The 21,691-nt window shown below is 37.3% G+C and overlaps 6 protein-coding genes across 11 annotated transcripts in view; 3 read left to right on the forward strand and 3 right to left on the reverse strand.

Annotated features, from left to right (window-relative positions):
* The window catches only part of LOC306849892 (uncharacterized protein), a gene marked incomplete at its 5' end in the record, with an annotated part of 704,045 nt that overhangs the window by 479,070 nt on the left and 203,284 nt on the right, over positions 1-21,691 (forward strand). The gene's annotated exons all lie outside the window — the stretch shown is intronic.
* LOC306849832 (protein SET-like) lies at positions 1,217-4,719 on the forward strand. 3 transcript variants are annotated; one of them, XR_013782378.1, is made up of 9 exons: positions 1,335-1,651; positions 2,410-2,467; positions 2,548-2,690; positions 2,774-2,877; positions 2,960-3,073; positions 3,152-3,322; positions 3,548-3,661; positions 3,921-4,166; positions 4,523-4,586. XR_013782378.1 is itself a non-coding variant. In XM_079385170.1 (8 exons), the coding sequence occupies exons 1-8, from the start codon at positions 1,579-1,581 to the stop codon at positions 3,942-3,944; spliced, it is 801 nt and encodes a 266-aa protein (XP_079241296.1). In that variant the 5' UTR covers positions 1,217-1,578; the 3' UTR covers positions 3,945-4,719. The 3 variants fall into 3 exon arrangements, 2 of the variants coding, with proteins under 2 accessions (XP_079241296.1, XP_079241297.1); XM_079385170.1 differs by having other exon boundaries at positions 1,217-1,651; positions 3,921-4,719; XM_079385171.1 differs by lacking the exon at positions 4,523-4,586 and having other exon boundaries at positions 1,377-1,651; positions 3,936-4,519.
* Positions 4,489-7,288, reverse strand: LOC306849833 (uncharacterized protein). 2 transcript variants are annotated; one of them, XM_079385173.1, is made up of 2 exons: positions 5,613-7,288; positions 4,489-4,995 (listed from the first exon to the last, which is right to left on the reverse strand). In XM_079385173.1, the coding sequence occupies exons 1-2, from the start codon at positions 5,975-5,977 to the stop codon at positions 4,974-4,976; spliced, it is 387 nt and encodes a 128-aa protein (XP_079241299.1). In that variant the 5' UTR covers positions 5,978-7,288; the 3' UTR covers positions 4,489-4,973. The 2 variants fall into 2 exon arrangements, with proteins under 2 accessions (XP_079241299.1, XP_079241298.1); XM_079385172.1 differs by having other exon boundaries at positions 4,688-4,995; positions 5,629-7,288.
* LOC306849831 (mRNA export factor GLE1-like) lies at positions 6,807-16,451 on the reverse strand (the record flags this gene model as incomplete). Of its 2 annotated transcripts, XM_079385168.1 has the most annotated exons (16): positions 16,234-16,451; positions 15,519-15,761; positions 14,677-14,817; positions 14,041-14,189; positions 13,882-13,942; positions 12,584-12,838; positions 11,741-11,960; positions 11,531-11,643; positions 11,377-11,446; positions 10,273-10,415; positions 9,232-9,422; positions 8,909-9,038; positions 8,691-8,795; positions 8,517-8,599; positions 8,034-8,097; positions 6,807-7,946 (listed from the first exon to the last, which is right to left on the reverse strand). In XM_079385168.1, exons 1-16 carry the CDS (start codon positions 16,330-16,332, stop codon positions 7,878-7,880), a joined length of 2,136 nt encoding a protein of 711 aa, XP_079241294.1. In that variant the 5' UTR covers positions 16,333-16,451. The 2 variants fall into 2 exon arrangements, with proteins under 2 accessions (XP_079241294.1, XP_079241295.1); XM_079385169.1 differs by lacking the exons at positions 6,807-7,946; positions 8,034-8,097 and having other exon boundaries at positions 8,510-8,599.
* cUnh22orf39 (chromosome Un C22orf39 homolog) lies at positions 16,646-19,232 on the forward strand. The gene is made up of 3 exons (XM_079384108.1): positions 16,646-16,690; positions 17,613-17,780; positions 17,902-19,232. The coding sequence occupies exons 1-3, from the start codon at positions 16,664-16,666 to the stop codon at positions 18,031-18,033; spliced, it is 327 nt and encodes a 108-aa protein (XP_079240234.1). The 5' UTR covers positions 16,646-16,663; the 3' UTR covers positions 18,034-19,232.
* Positions 18,729-21,691, reverse strand: part of LOC306849222 (large ribosomal subunit protein mL40-like) — a 3,392-nt gene continuing 429 nt past the window's right edge. The window contains exons 2-4 of one of the 2 annotated variants that reach the window (XM_079384106.1): positions 21,633-21,691; positions 20,441-20,596; positions 18,729-19,760 (exon numbers count right to left, since the gene is read on the reverse strand). The exon at positions 21,633-21,691 is cut by the window's right edge and continues 19 nt beyond it. In XM_079384106.1, coding sequence (XP_079240232.1) covers positions 19,451-19,760; positions 20,441-20,596; positions 21,633-21,691 — 525 coding nt within the window. In that variant the 3' untranslated portion in view covers positions 18,729-19,450. The remainder of the gene's footprint in view (positions 19,761-20,440; positions 20,597-21,632) is intronic. The other variant, XM_079384107.1, reaches the window with a different exon arrangement.

The following is a 21,691-nucleotide window of genomic DNA, read 5'->3' on the forward strand; positions in this document are numbered from 1 at the left end:
GCTTGGTGAATATTGTGTAAAAAAGAGTTTAGTGGCTTGTGGTCCATTTCTATCTACACTAGTGTAAAGCGGCACCCTAGTTCAGTAGTCATGCACTACCAAGGGAGTCGGCTAGAAGTCTCCATAAACCAGTGAGCAGTAATCATCACAAATCATTTTTATTGGCATTTTGCCTTTATTTGACACGACAGCGGAGAAGCAACAGAGAGAAAACATGACCGGGGTCTCCACGAGCACATGGGTCATTTATATATGCACTATATCTTTGTGGTTCTAATGAATTACAACTGATAATTTCATTCAAAACAACTTGCATTGAATTCCAGCGATACATTTGATTAATGATGCATTCATAGGAATCGAACCCATGACCTTGGCGTTGCTTGCACCATTTCTATTGTTGGAGCTACAGGAATTAGGGGCTATTCACACTTAACCTTTTTGCGTTAAAAACAGACGTGTTTTCAAAAACTTTTTAACTTGAATACAAAACGTGTTCTGTGTGAACGCCGTCTGTCTGCATTCAGTTTAAAGGGATAGTTTCACCCCAAAATTCACCCTCGTGTCGTTCCAGACCCGTAAGATATTCGTTCATCTTCTGAACACAAATTAAGATATTTTTGATGAAATCCAAGAGCTCTCTGACTGCAATGTTGCGAAGCTACTAGAAAACTTTTTGTGTACAAAGAAAACAAAAATAACATTTATTCAACAATTTGTTCTCCTCGGGTTACCGTCATTTTGGAGAATACCACGACACATGCGTGTGCTTTGCCCAGAACGTAATTAGCATTGTTTGCATGCGTGTGCTTTCTCCTGAATGTAAACGATGCTGATTAAGTTCTAGGGAAAGCGCACACATGCATCGTGGTATACTCTTCAAAATGGCCATAACTCGGGAGAATAATTGTTGAATAAATTATGTTATTCTTTGTGCACTAAAAGTATTAGCATAGCTTCGCAAAATTGAAAAGTTGAGCCACTGATGGACTGTTTTATGGATGTCCTTGCTACTTTCTGGGACTGGGAGTGTTTCAGTTGCGTTGGTGTCTATGCAGGGGCAGAGAGCTCTCAGATTTCATCAAAAATATCTTAATTTGTGTTCAGAAGACGAACAAATGTCTTACGGGTTTGGAACGACATGAGGGTGAGTAATTAATGACAGAATTTTCATTTTGGAGTGAACTATCTCTTTAAACACAGTCCTGTGTGTTTCGTTCAGAACCATTTTATCTACATTCAGGTGACATGTTATGAGAAATCCCGCCCTTTTTGTAGCGGTTCCAAGCCCCGCCCCGCCGGCCAATCAGAGAGCGGGTCCGGAGACTGACGCCGCGCTCGGCGGGTTGTTCTGGAAGGGGCGGAGCTCATTTTTCGAGCTCGTGCGGGGCGCGTTCTGTCCGAAAGACCGCGTGAGAATCTGCGTTCGTTGCCTCGCGGTAAGTTTGTGCGGAGCAGCGCTCGTTTCTGTTCTTGTCCTGTCTCCAGAAACCGAGTTCAAGGAGGACGATCTTCTACCTCAAAAACCACAGCGTTTGATTCTCACTGAAAGCTCCTCTCGTCGTGATCAGTGGAATCATGTCTGCCTCAGCGGCTAAAGTCAGTAAAAAGGAACTGAACTCGAACCACGACGCAGGGGACGAGACTTCGGGTAAGCAAGAACGATCGGCGGCCATTTTCACTTTCTCTTCTGTCTCAAGCGGGGTTTTAATCGCTATTATCGCAAGTTAATTAGCAGCGGCTCGTATGTGACTCGTTTCTGTAGACTGTGGCGAGGTGCGTGGGTCTGGTTGGATGTTTTCGGAGGAACGGCGGAGGCCATGTTTGATTTCTGGACTGCTCGCGCCACAAAGCCCTGTTTAGGACGCGCAGAAAAACCGTTGCATTTCAAAAAAATAAAGCGCGGGAGTTTGTTTTATTCGAACAGCTAACGGATTTTTCGAAGGAACGCGTGCATCTAAAGCGCGTGAAACACGCGGAACGGAAGCGTCCGCGCTGCTTTATTGTTGTTGTGCTTTAGCCTAGCCAAAGCCACGTCTCCGCCATGATGTAGCACGGGCTAATGGTTGTTTATGCACTTTAATCGGCGAATGATGGTGGAAATGAACGCTGTAGCGACTTTAAACGCGTTCAGCTGGTTTCGCGGCGGAAGCAGGTGCCGCGCGATTCCGTTCACATTTAAACCACGCGGCATTAGCGCGGCTCCCTCGGAGGGAAATACATACACATTCACGTCACAGAAAATGTACAGATAATAATATCATTCGAAGGAATTATACATAGAATGCGATATTTAAAAATCTTTAAATTCTACTTTATTCGTTGGAAAGCGCGTAAATTGGTAATAAAAGTATTTTAGCGTATGTTGTGCTAGTTTGTTATTGTTTTTAACGCTGTTTTCTTGTTTAGAAAAAGAGCAGCAAGAAGCCATCGAGCACATCGATGAAGTACAGAATGAAATCGACAGGTATGTTGAAATCCATGCTTTAACAGAATTAATGCTTGGGAATAGATATGAAGTAGTTTTTTCTTTCTGATCTTGTCCAGACTGAACGAGCAGGCCAGTGAGGAAATTCTCAAAGTCGAACAGAAATACAACAAACTTCGCCAGCCGTTCTTCCAGAAGAGGTCAGAACTCATAGCCAAAATCCCCAACTTTTGGGTCACAACATTTGTCAACCACCCACAAGGTAAGATCGTTTGCAAACTGTTATTACACCATTTAATCATAATGTTCAGTTATTATTTGATTTAATATTATTATTTGATATAGTCTCAGCTCTTCTTGGGGAGGAGGATGAGGAGGCGCTTCACTATCTGACCAGAGTAGAAGTGACAGAGTTTGAAGACATCAAATCTGGCTACAGAATAGATTTTGTAAGTGTGGTAAAATTGATTTTCATGGCTTAGAGCTTTTGTGTTTCCATAACTCACCCTCTTCTTTTCCCTCGCCTTTTAGTATTTTGATGAAAACATGTATTTTGAGAACAAAGTCCTCTCCAAAGAAATTCACCTGAATGAAAGTGGAGACCCAACCTCAAAGTCTACAGAGATCAAATGGAAACCAGGAAAAGTATGTATGGTGTTTATTATTAAAGAGTTGTTTGCTCTGTGACCGAGTTTGTAATGCGAGTCTTTTCTTCTTTTGCAGGACCTCACAAGTCGGTCCAGTCAGACACCGAGTAAAGCGGGCAAGAAGAGGCAGCATGAAGAACCTGAGAGTTTCTTCACCTGGTTTAATGATCACGCTGATTCAGGGGCAGATGAGTTGGGCGAAGTCATTAAAGATGACATCTGGCCAAATCCTCTTCAGTACTACTTGGTGAGACTTGCACTCCCATCTGGAACAACATCTATATACAAATGAAAAGGTTTAAAAATATTCAGATTAAGCTCATGTAGACTTGGTCATAGCGGTAGGTTTGTATTATTTGGTATTAAAGTTTCTATTCCAGTCATTTAAATGATGTGGTTGAACAATTTTTCCAGTTTATATGCATCTGAATGGAAATTATGAGTCATTCATTTGCATTTCAAACCCCAACAGGTTCCAGACATGGAGGATGAGGAAGGAGAGGGTGAGGATGAGGACGAAGACGAGGAAGGTCTGGATGATATTGATGAAGAGGGAGAAGATGATGGAGAGGATGATGATGGAGAGGTATGTAGCCAATTCTTTTAACATTAATGGTCTTATGAAGAGTTGGTGTTTTAAAGAATTTATTTTTCTCATTTAAGAGTGCTAGAATTGCTTTTCTTTGTGACAACAGTTTGTCGTCCATCCCTTTTCCAACGAGTTCTTGAAATTATAAAAAGTGTCAAGTATTGTTCCTCAAATTAGTCAAATATTATGTCGATCAAAACTGCTTCTAAATTGAAAAATCACCCATTAATTGTCTTTTTTTATTTATATATTGCAGGATGATGATGGCGAGGATGACTGAAGCTGAAATAGAGGAATATTATCCACATTTCCAAATTGCTTCTTTGGCTTTTTTGTTTTTTTTGGGGAGCAAGATGCTTCTTTTTCCTGTTTTTTGGTTTTGAGCTCCATCTTTCCTCTATCCTGAACTTGCCATGTTGAAGTCCCCCGAACAGACTCAAAATAAACTGCAAAATCTTGCCGACATGGCATCTACCATCTCAATTTCCAAATGCATTTTGAGGTAATAAGCAAAACACTGTAGTTATCGGCCGCACGTCGTCTGGAGTAGATTGCGAATAGTGTTTTTTTTTTTATTATTATTATAAATATATATGTACAAATATGTATGATTTCATCCTGTTAAAGTTTTGTGGTTAATTGATCAGAAGCCATGGTGCGCAGTGATCTGCTAGCTTTAGCGTTCTCCACCGTTTTGTTACTTTATTCTTGGTGTTTAAACCCTTCATGGTTTAATCTGCAGATAGACAGCAGTAGTGAAATCCTCTTGTAACCATGTCTGTTCAGGAGGGCTGAGGAAAAGAGGGTATGTGGGCACCATCGTTGAGTCTTTGATTTTTATCTCGTCTTGTTTTACAGACATTCACCAGATTTGAAATGGATTACATTTTTGATAAAATAAAATATTAAAAGGAGTCAAATCATGCTTGTAAATTTTTCCCCTCATAGCCTCAACGAACTTGCAGTGGTACACTTAAAACTGTCGAGTTTAAATAAAACACGTGTTTGGGATTCATCCAGTTGCAAAGAATGCAATAAAGGTGTGTTTTAAAGTCAACGGGAAGCCATATTTCACCCTTGGGTCAAGTCAAGAACAAAGCCAGGCATTCTAGTCAAGTTAAATATCCCCATAAAAATAACTTTATTAAATGGCATGAAGTGTGGTTTGGCTAATCGTCAACTTCTAAAAGATTTTGGTGTCATCAGCAGTGTGGATGCAACGTGTTCCTGCAGAAGTCTGTCAATTATGAGCGCCACAAATGTCTGGTCCGAACCCTCAAACTCTTCTCGGGTCACCGTCTCGGGCCAATCACTGGGCTGAAACGCCCAACCTACATCAAAGAGAAATTATTGGACAATGTCCACTCTCTCAAGCCATCGAGGATTTAGAAGTTCCTCTATCAGATTTGGAGAAATGTGTCACTGCATCAGTGTCTCAGCAATGGATGCTCTGCAGTGAATGGGTGCCGTCAGAATGAGAGTCCAAACAGCTGATAAAAACATAATAAAATGAAAAAGTAATCTCTGAATCAGGAGAGATATATGCACTGATCAGGCATGGTTAACAAGTCAAATCAGTGTTACTGATAGATTGAAGTGTGGCTTATTGTGATGTTTTTATCAGCTGTTTAGACTCATTCTGACGGCACCCATTCACCTCAGAGCAAGTGTTGCAATGCTACATTTCTCCAAATCTGATGAAACTAGTATGGTAGCATGCATAAACATTGTGCGTGAATTTAAATAGTGTTTGTGTGTGTTAAGAATAGATACTTCAAACTTGTGTATGAGTTTCTTATAGTATATAACTGTATTTACATTTATGTATAATCTATTCTTTATTTTAACCTAGGATGAATTTATCACCTTCATGTTGCGTTTTTTGAGCTTTTAAATGCTTACAGTGTCTACAATATTTGAATGCATTTGGTTTGAGTAAAAAACCGACCCCTCTGAGCACCCACCTAGGTGTGTTTTGCACCGCGGGCAGGTGGCGACGGTCCACGCGTGACCCGGATACCAGGAGAAGCGAGGGTCCGCCGGCCAGTGCTTCAGCACATCTGCTCGCTTCAAAGTCACGACTTCAAACCGGAAGCCCTGCGGATTCTCGAAGAGCTGAACGGAGACTAGCGTCCCTCCGATCGCCGTGTGGTTCCGGTGCGACAGCGCCAGGCGGCTGGGAACGAACCTCAGGTCCGCGTCCTCCGCCACCTCGTGTCCGCAGGAGCGGCACAGCAGCAGCCCGGAACAGCCCAGAGCGAACCGAGCCCAGTCACACCACAGCGCCACGAGCCACAGCGCCGCGGGAAACATGCCGAGAGAAAACAACACTGACTGATGCAGCACAAAACAACACGCGCTTCTAGTTTAACACTCGCTCTTATAGAATGCGGATTCATAAAACTGCTGTTTAAAATCGAATTCAAACTACATTTCTAAGAGCCTACAGCTGAAACACAACACAATCTCCTGCTGCTCTGGAGCGACACTCGCTGTATGACAGCGCCCCCTGAAGGACGGAAGTAGTACTTTATTAAACACGTGACCCTGGAGCACGAAATTGAGATGCATACGTCACCTGAGAGCTGAATAAATGCGCTTTCCATTGATGTATGGTTTGTTATGAGAGGACAATATTTGTCTGAGACACAACTATTAGAAAATCTGGAATCTGAGGGAGCAAAAAAATCGAAATATTGAGAAAATCTCCTTTAAAGTTGTTCAGATGAATTTTTTAGCAATGCATATTACTAATCAAAAATGAAGTTTTGATATATTTACGGTAAGAAATTTACAAAATATCTTGATGGAACATGATGTTTACTTAATATCCTAATGATTTTTGGCATAAAAGAAAAAAGGATAATTTTGACCCGTATACCTGTGCTACTTATGATTATTTTTAGGCGACTGTGTTATTTTATCACTGAGATACTATTTTAGTTTTTTGTTAATATTTTGAATTTGATTTAAAAATATATTTATTTGTTCATGTTAATTTTAAAGTTTTTGTTTTTAAATGTCTATATAGTTTTTATTTTGTCAGTTTTAGTGTAGTACATCCAGGTAAAATAAATGAGAATGATAAATGTTGCAGTGGAAACTAGCTAAAAGTTTTTTTTTTTTAATTAAAATTTATTTTAAGTAACGAAAATGTATTTTTTAGGGTTATAGTTTTAGTTAACTACAATAACTCTTGTTTATGTTTTTTTTTTCAGTTTTAGTTTAGTACAAGTTAAACAAAAAGAAAACTAGCTGAAATAAAACATTTTTATATTTTATTACTATTTATTTAATCTCAAGTAACACATTTTTTAATGGTTTAGTTAACTATGATAACCCTGTTTAATGTCCCAATCATATCCTGAAATGCTGGATAAAATATTAAACTTAGTCACAATTAAGTGAACATTAAGTCATTTGGTTCGGTTGCTTTGAATAGATGTCATTTTTGTCATGAAGTGTTGAACTTTTAATGCAATTTCTCAAATCTGTAATAATTTGCATTCTGAATTTTATTTCATTTTGTAATAAGCTGAACTGAAGTGGTGGTATTAGTTGGTTTGTCACTACAAATGACTAAATATGTGTTATAATTAATGAATAAAGCCCATGATCTTAACTAGAGGTAATTTCTAAAAGTCTGCTAATCCCTTTTATAAAATACTTCCGTAAACAACAAAATATAATACTAAGTTTGTAATCGATTCCTCTTACTCTCATGGTTCTGTACTAATGTGAAAACAAAAGAAAGCCACTTTCTGGAACATTAACACATAGAGTCAAAATACACTTGGTGTAATCCTTATGTCATAAAATCATAAATAACCACATCAATATACAGTACATTTCATCTTAGTGTACGCACGTGAGATTACACCAACCAAAGTTTATCTGTTTTAGACAAATGATTGTTAACAGGAATCAGTTTTTCCCTAAACATCAGCCTTATTTTCAATATGATGGAGGATAATTTTCATAAATTTGAGATCGGATGGATAGATATTAAGACACCAACATGTATTAAAAACAAATTAAAAAATGTCTTACATGCTCAAATGAAAGAAAACGAACTTAAAGATGGCATGATGCTCGATTAAATAAATCCTATAGATGAGGCAAATGCATCAACAGTCATGCGTCCATTAAACAGTATTGGCTTATACTTCATTTCAGAACATATTGGAATATTTGTCAGGTGTATTTCCACCAATCAGGACCTGAAGAAGGCAGAGCCAAGCTCGCTCTTGGGAACGGGAATCTGCTTAGTTCTTAAAGACGTCTAGATAAGAGACAGAACAGATGCAGTGACTTTTAGTTATTAAAAATCTAGAAAATATCATTTAGCTGCTACAAACAAGACACTTACCTCTAGAAACTGTTTAAGTCTGGTTACAGAGCCCATCTGACCGGTGCTGGTGACCGCTTCAATTCTGATGAAAGAAGGTTTAGTTTAATCACTGAGGGACGTTTATGATTACACCTGATAATAAAACAATAGTTCACCCAAAAATGAACATTTGCTGAAAACTTACTCAACTTCAGGCAATCCAAGATTAGGATGAGTTTGTTTCTTCATCAGATTTGGAGAAATGTAGCATTGCATCAGTGAATGGGTGCCGTCAGAATGAGAGTCCAAATCTGATGAAGAAACAAACTCATCTACATCTTGGACTGGCCTGAACTATTCCTTTAAAACGGCAAAAACAAAAAAAATGCATCCGAATGCATTAGAATTTACACTAAAACTAACAAAAGGAAGATTTGGAAGATCATTTCTTTGCTTTTCGAAGGCAATAAATACAATACATTTAAAATAAAATAATGTCTACACAAGGGTGGGTATTAATACCTTGGGAAGTATTCTTCATATATAAGCAATACGAGTTTCCAAAACTGCCCTCGATATTGTTTCATTAAGGCATTTCCACAGACCTAAAGAGATACACGTGACAAAAAAATACATGGTCATGAAGCAAATACTGAGTGTGAGCAATAATGAAAAAACAAATCAAGATGATTTTACCTCTAGGAAGTCGAAGAGAATAGTTGCTGTGATGTCAGCCAGCGGCTCCATGTTGAGGATTTGTGCCAGCCAGCGCCAGCCGTGATTCAAGCCGTGAGGATGAGGCTGATGAAGAGACACGCTTGTGTTAGATATTCAGCTTCTTACATACAACACTCGCATCAGGATTAAACTCTACTGTATGCTAATGCATGATGAAGTAAGGGAATATCACACACCCCTTGTTTGCCGGTATAAGGCCATCTCATCTGGATTATTGCTGCATAGAGACGAATCATTCCTGACATTCTCTTCAGAAAGCTGTCCTGCCCTTCCACTTTGGAGTCATCCACACGGTATCCCAGAATCCTGATGGAAAATGTACAAATAAAATCTAATTCAAAATACTATCAATGATACTAAAATAACACTAAGACGTGCACGTGCGCATAGACAAATGACAAAAAAAAGCCCAGTGCAGACAGAACGTAAAACACATTCTGTGTGAACGGTTTATCGTAAAATGCTTTTGGCCAAGTGACTAGTGAAGCAACACACTTACCTCTGGTAATCCTCCACAGACGTGCCTCTTTCCATGGGTGGATAGTGCGGTACAGCGTATGGACACTTCTTGTGGAGGTGGGCGAGTATAAGCTCTCCAATCTTAGGATGCAGTTCCCAAATACCTGACGCCACAGCAGCGATGGGGAACGCTGCCGAATGATTGGACGCCACCTCCTCTTCTCCTTGTTTCTGTGAATGAGTTATTAAAGGGGTCATCAGATGCAAAATTCACTTTTACATGTTGTTTGAACTTAAATGTGTGTTGGCAGTGTGTGTACATATCCACACTATAATGATACAAATCCACCCAGTGTTTTGTTTTTAAATCCTGATAAATGATAACCCCTTTCTCAAATCAAGCCGATCTCAGATGCTTGACTGTGTGATGTCATAAAGACACAGGCCCCTCCCCCAATTGTTGATTGACACTGGTGTTTTACCTTAGACCCGCCCTGAGTGAGCGGTGAAGAGTCTCCCATTGTTAGCAGGAGTAGACAAGAATGGCTCCTAAGCGTTTTGTTGTTGTATGTAATAATGAACATAGCAGTCGTCATTTACTCCCAACATCTGAGCCGCTGAAGATGCAGTGGATTACTTATCTCTTTGAAGGGAATTCACCCCCGATCTACCTAAATGTGCCTATGTTCACACGAATCATTCATGATCCAACTTCACCTCCAGAAGAAGTGAAAATGAGATGTTTTTTAATGAATCTTTGAAAACCGCCTTTCTTAATAATGTGCTATTTAGCAAGTTCCACGGCTAAAGTTCACAGCCTCAGAGAACAGCTCGGAAGAGAGGGGCGGGGCCAGCAGAGCTCATTAGCATTTAAAGGGACATGCACCGAAACGGGTTGCTCTTTTTGACAGGGTAAAAAGGGTGTTTTTTACACTACCATTGAGAAATTAACCAAATTATGTTATAGACTTTTCATTAAGACCCTAAAGAATCATATCAACAGCATCCGATAACCCCTTTAAAATCTACTTTATTTGCCTTCAAAAATCTCCTTGTTTATTTATGTAAAAATCTGCCTTACCACAAACTTTTCTGCCAGTTTATAACTGACAAACTCCAGCCCCTGAGGATGCTGGGACGTAGAGACTGTCTTTCCAGCGGACGTCACTGGACGGCAGGACAACATCTTATCGATCTTCTCAAAGGCCTCCTTCAGCGGCGCGCCTACATGCAAACCATGTTTAAAGGAAAGTAGCAGACATGAGGTGAACTTCATGTTAGTGATGCACTGAAATTTCTATTTTAATGAATCTTCATTTTGATGAACTGACACTGATTCTTAAATCAATATCAATGCCTTTTTCAGTTGATGTGTAAACAAAATGTCACTAAACATTATTTGTAGCACAGCTACAATACGATAATCACAATAAACTACTTTTAATATGAAAGTCTGAATGTTTAAATTATGTAGATTTTAACAAAATTCAAACAATAAATGCTATTTTGGCACATTTTAATGTGGCGTGTCAGATCCAAAGCTCGTTAATTAGCCAAAAATAACTATAGAAAGGAGCATTTTCCTAAATATATGGAATATATAACATTTATATTTTTACATCACTGTTAGTGATGTCTTCATTATTTAATGTATTTTTGAATAAATCTGTTATGAGAACAAGTTTTTATTACAGCCACTGTTTAAATGTTTAGATTATAACAATGAATTAGAGTAGAAACATCATTATATATCATTAAAATATTATATATTATATAAAACGGTCTTCTAAATGCTTGTATAAAACTCAGCTTTTACATAATTGTCAGTCATTAAATAAATGTCTTTGATTGTTAAAAACAATGTAAAAAAAAAAAATTGTATTTCTCTTTTTTTTGTTTAACTTGAAATACAAAACTAAAATTAATAAAAAAATTTAATTAAAGAATAGGAAATATAAAAATAAGATCTAAATATTAATAAAAACTATAATAGTATATCAATAATAATACTAAAATTACACAAAGACTTGAATGGGTGCATAGACAACTAAAACAAAACAATTACGACAAATTTATTTGAGTTTTTTCAGCAAAATGGAAACGTTAATTTCGGTTTCAGTGTTTCTGTCAAAAGTCATTTCAGTTCATCACTACTTTATGCTGGTCTTTCTCACTTTCGTCTCACCTGAGATGTTTGCGATCTGGCTCACAGGTGTGGCTGCAGCCTTTTGCAGCTCCATTTTTAATTTTTTCGTCTGCAACATAAGAGCAAGATAATTATTCACTACAACACCATACAGTATCCAATAAATGCTAGACAGAGCTGACAGGCGTCTAACCTGCGTGTCTTTAGCTTTGCTGAGCTCATCAAACGCCTGAGCACACTGACTGGACGAATCCTGCAGCACGTTGTACCATTTTAAAGTGCTCTCATCTGCTCCTGTCTGCAGACCTGCAGATGAGATGAAGTCATGTTTATTTCATTAGTGATATTTACATTACACATTGCTTCCTTTTAAACTTTCATGCATGTTCTTTTGCTCCCTCACCCTCTTTCTTGGCTTTCTCTTTAGCGGACCGTGCTGCAGTTTTCTTTTGCACCTCTTTTTGGGCTTTCAGCTCCTCGTGTCTCTTCTTCTCCTCCTCTTCCTCCTGCTCCTTCCTCTTCCTCTCGGCAGCCTGTGCCACCTCATCCTGCAGGTTTCTGACCAGTGACCTCATTTCCTGTAGCGCTCGCTCAGCCACGGTCAAATCCTCCACGCTGAGAAACTGAACTTGCAAAATGCAAATGATTTACATTTATGCATTTCGCAGATGCTTTTATCCAAAGCGACTTACATTGCATTTAAGTTACAGGAGCCTATCATGCATCATTATAATAAAGTATATGTATTCAAGTAAATATGCATGCACTGCCAGCCATAAGTTTGGAATATATACAATTTTTTTTATGTTTTTGCAAGAATCTCTTCTGCGCACCAAGGCTGCATTTATTTGATCAAAAGGCTGCATATATATTGATCACATTTCTACAGTTGAAATGTGAAATTTATCATACTCACCCCAAACTTTTGAATGGTAGTGCATCACAGTTTCCACAAAGCAGCACAACGGTTTTCAACATTGATAATAATCAGAAATGTTTCTTGAGCAGTAAATCAGTATATTAGAATGATTTCTGAAGGATCATGTGACACTGAAGACTGGAGTAATGATGCTGAAAATACAGCTTTGATCACAGAAATAAATTACATTATCAAATATATCTCAATAGAAAATAGTTTCATTTGAAATAATATTTAATTGTTTTTACTGTATATTTGATCAAATAAATGTAGCCTTGGTGAGCAGAAGACATATTTAATAGTGAAATGAGGTGGATGTGGACTCACGTCTGCAGAGGCTGGCACCACCTCGGACACCTGCGAGCAGAGCTGGTTGCCGCGGGTGATGTAGGGGGTGTGGTCAAAGGCGGGGTCAGTATATGTGGAGGGGCGTGGCTGTAGGAGCTGGTTGAGCTGTAGCACTTCCTCCTGTATGGCATTGATAGCTCTGTGCCGCTCTCTGCCCTCCACCTGCCGCTGACGCTCAAGCTCCGCCTCCCGCAGACGCTGCTGCTCCGCCTCCCGCAGACGCAGGTTCAGGATCTGCAACACAGAAAACTAGGCTTTTACCCACCATATACGTCTGGTATTCCAGGTATTGCCATTTATTTAGTTATTATATATACCAAGCTTTTTTGTGGTATTACTGTCTAGCCTGCAGACAAACCTAACCAATGTAGAACGTTACAGAGATCACAGACAAAATTAAATGAATGTACAGTAAAATATAAGGGTTGCTACTGTCTACTCATGATATGTAGATTATAGCTGCATTAAAGGGTTGCTCTAAGCAGTGTTATTTTAGTATCACTGAGATTTTCTTAGAGTTTTTAATTAATAAATTGAATTAGTTTTAATATATAAAAGTTATACATTTTTCAGATCTTAGTACATAAAAGAATGTTGCTTTGGTAACTCGCTGAAATACAATAATTTTAAGTTAGTTCTTTATTTTTTATATTAAAACACTACATATATTATATTTTTATATATTGTTTCAGATAACATTAATTTTATTTCAATAAAAAATAAAAAAATAAAATAAAATATATATATATATATATATATATATATATATATATATATATATATATATATATGTTTTTTTTATGTTTTAATTTTAGCTACCTATAATCTTTACTGACCAGATTTTTGCACTGGAAATATACTTCCACCAATTCAATTTGCTTTAAGTTAAATTTCATTTCAACTCATTTTATAAAATCCTGTCTACTTGAATCTCATATAACTTGATGAATGAATCTGAAGATGAAATTCATTATTTTGACGAGTTGGTAATGGAAAAACTTACTCTATGTTGTCACGACTTCTTAATCATTTTATTTTTTTTACAGCTGATTACAAACATTTTTGCTTTAACAAAAATAAAACGCTGCACATTTCTGCTTTTAAACTCTCTGGAACCCAGAACCAGTTTTAAAGTATTTTTTTGTTTATTTAAACAAGTCAAAATTATTTCCTGTGTTAGTGGATATTATGTCACAGATATTGTTGATAGAGCTTAACTTGTACTCAATCTGGAAGATTTCTGAAATATCAGATCCTAATGGTCCATTCAGACTCACTTTCATTCTGTGTCTGTGTTCCTCTCGCAGCTTCTCCTGCCGGCCGAGACTCTCCTGCGTCCTTTAAACGCAAAACACTGCTTAAACAACTAATTCAGCACGTGATTCAAACACATGACATGTAATCATCTTAACTTGAACAGTTCAGAAATCCCTTACTCTTTCTCCATCATGTCTCTCATACTCTGGTGCTCCTGTCTCTGCTTGAGCTCCATTAACTCCTCATAGCGTTTGAGCTGCTCAGACTCACAGTTGGCAGCCGTGACCACCAGCCGCTCCTGCTGCTCCTGTCTGAGACTCAGCTCCGCCTGTGAGAGAACACACACATGCATTACATGCATCAACGAAAGAAGTCTCTTCTGCTCACCAAGGCTGCATTTAATTGATCAAAAATATTTTTACAATTTAAACTATTTTATATTGGAATATATTGTACACTAATTTATTCTGTGATCAAAGCTGTATTTTCAGCATCATTACTCCAGTCTGCAGTGTCACATGATCTTCAGAAATCATTCTAATATACTGATTTACTGCTCAATAAACATTTCTCATTATTATCAATGCTGAAATCTGTTGTGTGCTGCTTCATATTTTTGTGGAAACCATGATACAATTTATTTTTCAGAAAGTTCAAAGAACAGCATTTATTTGAGATAAAAATCTTTTGAACATTATAAGTGTCTTTACTGTCACTTTTGATCAATTTAATGCATCCACGCGGAATAAAAAAGTATTCTTTCAAAAACAAAAGTGAACAAAAATATTTTCATCCTATAGTTCCAGATGAGGTACCTTTGCTTTGGCCTTGTGTTTCTGCTCACACATGCGGATGCAGCCGGCCATCTGTGTGGCTCTGGGCGACAGGACGGAAATCGCTGGAGGGGAGCTTGATACAGGACTCACAACAGAATCCTCCTTTATTTCTTCTGCTTTCTGAGATCAAAAATGAATGAAAACCAGAAAAATCAGCATTGCACTCCTATGCCAACACAAACTCAAGCAAGAAACTGAACAATGGATATGCATTAGAGCTTTGATATAAACTACTAAAGTCAAGATGCAAGGGAAGTAGCCACATATCCTGTCTGTATTGTGAAGTACATCAGAGTATATCAGATTATCAATAAAGAGAAAAAATGTAGGGTGGGGTTCTATGGTTCTATGCATCCAAGCTGTTTATTGGTTGTTGAGATGTTTGTATGCAAATGAGCATGAGCTTAAACAGACAGCAGGATGGCCGATGACCAAATCTGTTAATCAAACAAACATGTGACTAATTACCATACTGACCCAAATATAAGAATGTTCTTTTCTTGGAACTACATCTGGTCGTCTTATATTCTAGACTTTGGCATGTCAATAATACACCCATAACACTAGTTGGCGTCAAATACACATAAAACGAGTGTGCCAAGAAATACATAATGTAATGTGTGTCCTAATAATGTTAGAAGATCGCGAGTGAAAACACAAGAAAAAGAAAAGCTTACAGCGGCATGAGTCGTGACTGTCATGTTAGCCGGATGGGAACAAACTTCCTCTGTAAGTGATTTTAAAATGCAAGACAGCAGCCTACACAGATTTGAAGGCTACAATAAGATTTCACTTCTTATTGAAAAACAGAAAAGCATCACCTGCTCATCATCCTCAGCGTGGATGGAGACCGGAGGTGGAGAGCTGGGAGATGCAATCTGTCTGGGACTCGTCTGGGAAAATGAAGCGCCAGCAGCAAGATCTTCTAAAATCTCGGGGCTCGTATCACGAACACATGAGGACAGAGAGCGGGTCTTGAGCAGTGGACGAGGACTCATTCTCTTCAGAATCTGTCCTGAGAGAGGAGACAGACTGGACACCTCGACACAGCCCGTCAGAATATCCTACAAAACACATCAGGGTTAGAACAAATAAGGATTAAATCATTTATTCAGCACTTGATTCCTTTATAAAATATTCCACAACTTACTATATACACTGTTTTTAGTTGAATAAGAGCTAAAATGTCCAACAAATGTCACTCTTCCATCATAAAGTGTTATAATAGAGAAGAATGAAGTACATTTATTGATAATGTTTTTAATCCTTTGTAAAATACTTTAATACCCATGTGAAAAGTGCTCTATACATTGAGTTTTATGTATTATTAAATTAACATAATTGTTATTATATGGCTAGGTACTGTGTTATTCTGCTATTAAGGTATTTAAGAATATAACTAGGCTACATGTTTATATCAGAGTACCATGGAATACATGTCAAAGAGCAGCACGGTACGTTTAATTAGTAATAAAGGTGTTAAAACTGCATAAAGATCAAATATGAGCTAATGTTTCTGTTTGCTAGCATGTTTACCTCCCCTTTTTCCAGCCAGTCTGGACTGTATTTGAGTTTCCCCTTCGGAGAGTTTTTCAGGGCTTCTAAAGTTTCCCATCGTAGACTTTCAGAAGGCATTTTGGAGGCATTAAAGTCTTTTTACCTCCCGATTTACTTTACTTCAAACTAGCTGCTAGACTGAAGCCTAAACAAACCGCCGGCCGGTGCTCTGCTCCCTGCCACTTCCGCCTGACTACAAAATAAAAGTCTAATTCTTATACGCTTCATATTAAGCATTAACATGTAACGCAAACGCGTAAATAGAACGTGAACATGATTAAATTCAAATTTTAAAATATATTAAATTTATATAAAATTTATATTCAAATAGTACTTGTCAGTAGATGGCAGTGGAGAACTAAAACATTGATCGCTGGAAATCACCAGAGAAGAAGAACGCGCGCGCAGTATGGCAGGGTCACACTCAAACTGGAGGGTCAGTCTGATTACTTTATCTCTGTATTTTTCATTAAATGGTGATTAAATAGCTCGTTTTGCGGTTGCATTTTAAATATAGGGTAATATCACGTCTTAAAAGTGTACTTGCTAATTAACCTCGCACTGTCAGACCTTTATATATGTTTGTGTACTCAGGATTTCATATTCAACTGAAATAAACACTAACAAAAAATGCATGTTTTTGTCGAATTACTTTGGTAAAACCTTAGTATTCTTCATAAATATTGTACACTTACAAAAACAAAAAGTGCTTTGGCAATACCATGGTACAGTGATGGGAGTGTAATCTTTCAGTACTACAGTATACATTAAAATATCAAGATGAATATGAGTTTGTTTCTTCATCAGATTTGGAGAAATGTAGCATTGCTTGCTCACCAATGGATGCTGTGCAGTGAATGGGTGCCGTCAGAATGAGAGCTGATAAAAACATCACACCACTCCAGTCCATCAGTTAACATCTGGAGAAGACAAAAGCTGTGTGTTTGTAAGAAGATGTTTTAACTTCAAACTGTGACTTCCGGCTGAAATATGAGTCCATGATCCATAATAACACTTCCTCCAGTGAAAGACAAAAAAGTGCATCAGAAAAGATGACTTCTTCCACTGGATGAAGCGTTATTATGGATTATAGGCTCATATTTCAGCCGGAAGTAACTGGTTGAAGTTTCAAAAGTCTTTGCTTCTCACTTCTCCAGATGTTAACTGATGGACTGGAGTGCTGTGGATTATTGTGATGTTTTTATCAGCTCTCATTCTGACGGCACCCATTCACTGCAGAGGATTCATTGCTGTAGACAGTGATGCTACAGCAATGAATTGCATGGCCTGAATGTGAGTAATTAAAATTTTTGGATGAACTGTTCCTTTAAAGAATATATTTTTAATTTTGTCCACAGCCACCACGTTCATGTGACGTCTACTGGTGTGAATTCAAGCACTGCAAGAGTTTATTTAACCGATTCCATGAATACTACACCTACGGCAGAGCACCGGACTGCCAGCAGTGGAAAGAAGACTATAACACCTGCAAAGAGTGGGAGAAAAACCACAGCACACACGCCAAGGTGAGTCTAGACCGATGTAGGGCCGTGTGGCGCTTTTAGGTTCAGGTCCGGGCCACATTGCTGTTTATTCTGGCCACTAATCACTTAGTCTACTCATCTATCGTCTCATATGCACCATTAGGAGTCCCTCCAGGAGAGCGAGAGGAAGCGAGTCGCTGAGCAGAGGAAGTTCACTCCGGTCTGGGAGCTTCGACAGACGCCTCCGGCTGATTGGCACCTGCCGCTCAACCAGGGCAAACCACAGGACTCATAAAGTCGACTATTTATGACGCAAGAAACTACTTGAGTTGCATGAACTTCTGCTGGGAATCTCCTCACACTACCTCTCCTGGACTGCTGCATTTCTGTTCTGTTGTAGATCTGATTTTCCTGGTGCTCCGTGCAAAGCAAAGTCTTGATCAACGTCTTGAGCGAACGTTGAAGTATAAGCATTTGATGACCCTAGTGAACAATAAACATACTAAAATGTATTTGAGATACATTTATTTCATGCTAAGTATACTACAGATACATTAACATATTTATGCCCTTAATAAAAATACCCTGCAATTGTACTTTAAGTATACTAAACTGATATACTGCTAAATTAGAACTAATGTTGTGCTAAATGCACTTTAATTGTGTGGAAGTAGTGGTGAAGTCCAACAAAAGATATACTGAAGTATATTTGATTGTGTTAAAGTGGAGCTATTGCAAGTACACTTTAAATATCTTGCATTTAAAGAGCACCATGCAATCATCAATAGTGACATTAAAACACATTTTAGGTTTAATATTATTAAGAAATGTACGTTGTGCATAAGTAGTACTCCAAATAAATAAGTTTCAAGTGCTGTCAGTAAATATGTTAATAGATTTGAACTATGCTTAGTGTGAAATATATCTATTTTAAATATATTACTTTTTTACTAAGGGAGACAGTCAGTATTGCACAAATAAGAGATAAATAGTATCCTACTTCTGTTTATTTTCCATTTAAAATTGCAAAAAGCCACATCTGTTGTTAATCAAAAGGTATTTTAATTCTGTACACGTATTAATGAATGAAATCATGCAATGATAAATGTTTTTTGTGGATGTTTTTACAAGCGTTTGGCCTTTATTGTTTCACTGGAGACCTTATTTATTGTGCTACAGAAATCAGAAATGATTGGGTAATTGTGAATTTATTTGACACTGTGACACTGACCAACTAAAAGTCATTGAAATCACTGGCCTGCAGCTAGAAACCATAATAAAGGTATGGTAACACTTTATTTGAAAGTGTTATTGTTACACATGTTGCATGTACTTACTATTATAATAACAATTAATCATGCATAATTACATGCAAGTAACCCTAAACCAACCCCTATACATATAGTAAGTACATGTACTTAATATTACTCAGTACTTAAATGTATAACTACACTGTAACAAGGACACCTTAAAATAAAGTGTAACCAAAGGTATAAATAAGGAAACATGATTTAAAGACCCTTTTATTATTTTTTTGTTCCAGATACACAGCCTGTGCTGTAACGGGTGTTGACAAATATTCATTTGCAACATGATTTAATGATGATTAACACAATGATTCACAACATGGAAATATTTGGTTTGTTCTTCTCGCAGATGTTTCTGACCGCTGCTCTCCATCAGACCAGAAAACGCTTGTTTCAAGCTCAACCTCACTGTGTGTAAACTCGAGTAATGTCGTTGTATTTGCCTTCTGGAGCCTCGTAGTTTGTAATGGGGGGTGTGTAACTGGGCCCCTCGTGCTGGAAAGGGAATATGTTCGTATCTGGGCTGACCGCTGCTTTATAAAGCTCTTCTGACTCCAGCTTCAGCTCGTCCAGCGCTTGTCTCTGGGCCTCCAGCGCCTCGTTGATGGTGTCCATCTCCGTCTGGTGCTGGGCGTATTTGTATCTGGACCATTCCTTCAGAAGAAGGGCTCTGCGCTCGCTCTCCTCGAAAGAGAGTTTAGGAGCGTCACGGATCCTGGAGCACACATTAGATTTCATTCAGTTCAAATGGCCTAATCACAATAATAAGTGGTTCCACCCTTGTTTATTTTTCCTCCCGTCTTCATACCATGTAAGACATTTCCTTAAAATCTAATTTTTTGTGTCTAGTCTGCTTTACTAGGGAAAAGTTTAGAATAATTAATAATAATTCTGCTCACCAGGGCTGCATTTTTATGCACAAAAATACAGTAATATTGTGAAATGTTTTTTGAATTTAAAAGGACTGTTTTCTACATGAATATATTGTAAAATGTAATTTATTTCTGTGATCAAAGCTGAATTTTCAGTATCGACAGTGATCTTCAGTGTCACATGATCCTTCAGAAATCATTCTAAGATGCTGATTTGCTGCTTAATTATTGGTGCTCAGTTATTATTAATTCTTATTATTAATGTTAATAACAGTTTTTGCTGCATAATATTTTTTCAGGATACTTTGATGCTTTTTTTCAAAATGATTTGAATCAGATAAATACCGTTTTAGTCATGACAGGAATAAATTACATTTGAACATATTCATTAAATGTATTATTATTACATTATTATATTCAATAAAATGTCCATACGTCCATAGATAGTAGTAATACTCTAAAATGTATAAAACAGTAAAGAATAGAGTAGGTGTGTCCAGACTTTATGGATGTATTATTTTACCTGGTCTCATCAAAGCACTTGGCCGGGGTGATAAAGTCTTCGATGGGGATCAGTTCTGGTGGAACTTTCTCCAGCCTTTTGAGCTTCTTCTTCAGACGTTCCTTCATCATTATCTCTCGGCGCGGGTCCACCTTCTTCTTCTTCTTGGGCTCTGCTCTGTGGAGTATAAGAAACATTTTTTAATGCATCTATTACAGTGAAACACCCTTACAAATATATATTACAAATATTTAAAAAACTCTCTCTCTCTATAGAGTTTTATATATATATATATACACATGCTGCTCAAAAGTAAAGTTTGGGATCAGATTTTTTATGTTTTTTTAAAGAAGTTTCTTCTGCTCATCAAGGCTGTATCTATTTGATCAAAAATACAGAAAAAAAATTGTATTTTGTGAAATATTATTGCAATTTAAAATAACTGTTTTCTATGTGAATATCTGTTAAAATGTAATTTATTTCTGAGATCAAAGCTGTATTTTCAGCATCATTTCTCCAGTCTTCAGTGTCACATGATCTTCAGAAATCATAATAATATAATGATTGATAATCAATGTTGGAAACCATTGTGCTGCTTCATATTTTTTGGGGACCTGTGATATTTTTTTTAGGATCCTCTTGATTAATAAAAAGTTCAAAAGAACAGAATTTATTTAAAAAATAAATTTTGTGTAACAATGCTATTCATAATTTTGGGGTCAGTACATTTTTCTAAAGAAATTAATACTTTTATTCAGGAGGGATGTGTTAAATGAATAAAAAGTCATAGTAAAGACTCATATTGTTAGAAATGATTTATATTTTGAACAAATGCTGTTCATTTTAACTTTGTATTCATCAAAAAATGAAAGAGAAAATATCACGTATTAAGCAGCACTCGGTATATTAAAGGATCATGTGACACTGAAGACTGGAGTAATGATGCTGAAAATACAGCTTTGATCACAGAAATAAATTACATTTTAAAGTATATTAAAATAGGAAAGCAATATTAGAAATTGCAATAAGATTTCAGAATATTATAATTTTTTCTGTATTTTTGATGCAGCCTTAATGAGCAGAGACTTCTTAAAAACATAAAAAATCTACTGAGCAGCAGTGTATATATATATATATATATACATACATATATAAACAAAAAAATATATATATTGCAAAACATGGTAAAATACTAGCTTGTATCTGCACTGACCTCAGTGGCACAGAGGTTTTCAGGGAAAGCATTGATGTGAACCAGTGACTGTGTCTGAC

The sequence above is a fragment of the Barbus barbus genome (assembly GCF_936440315.1).
Source record: "Barbus barbus genome assembly, chromosome: 29".
Classification (NCBI taxonomy): domain Eukaryota; kingdom Metazoa; phylum Chordata; class Actinopteri; order Cypriniformes; family Cyprinidae; genus Barbus; species Barbus barbus.

Excerpts from the sequence above, each read along its gene's own strand:
- LOC306849832 (XM_079385170.1), top strand. The coding sequence starts at position 1,579 with ATGTCTGCCTCAGCGGCTAAAGTCAGTAAAAAGGAACTGAACTCGAAC. Across the intron at positions 2,468-2,547 it reads GTACAGAATGAAATCGACAG|ACTGAACGAGCAGGCCAGTG; the intron begins GTATGTTGAAAT and ends GATCTTGTCCAG. Across the intron at positions 2,878-2,959 it reads CTGGCTACAGAATAGATTTT|TATTTTGATGAAAACATGTA; the intron begins GTAAGTGTGGTA and ends CTCGCCTTTTAG.
- LOC306849833 (XM_079385172.1), bottom strand. The coding sequence starts at position 5,977 with ATGTTTCCCGCGGCGCTGTGGCTCGTGGCGCTGTGGTGTGACTGGGCT. Across the intron at positions 4,996-5,628 it reads GCGGTGCAAAACACACCTAG|GTTGGGCGTTTCAGCCCAGT; the intron begins GTGGGTGCTCAG and ends TCTTTGATGTAG.
- cUnh22orf39 (XM_079384108.1), top strand. The coding sequence starts at position 16,664 with ATGGCAGGGTCACACTCAAACTGGAGG. Across the intron at positions 16,691-17,612 it reads GGTCACACTCAAACTGGAGG|CCACCACGTTCATGTGACGT; the intron begins GTCAGTCTGATT and ends TTTTGTCCACAG. Across the intron at positions 17,781-17,901 it reads ACCACAGCACACACGCCAAG|GAGTCCCTCCAGGAGAGCGA; the intron begins GTGAGTCTAGAC and ends ATGCACCATTAG.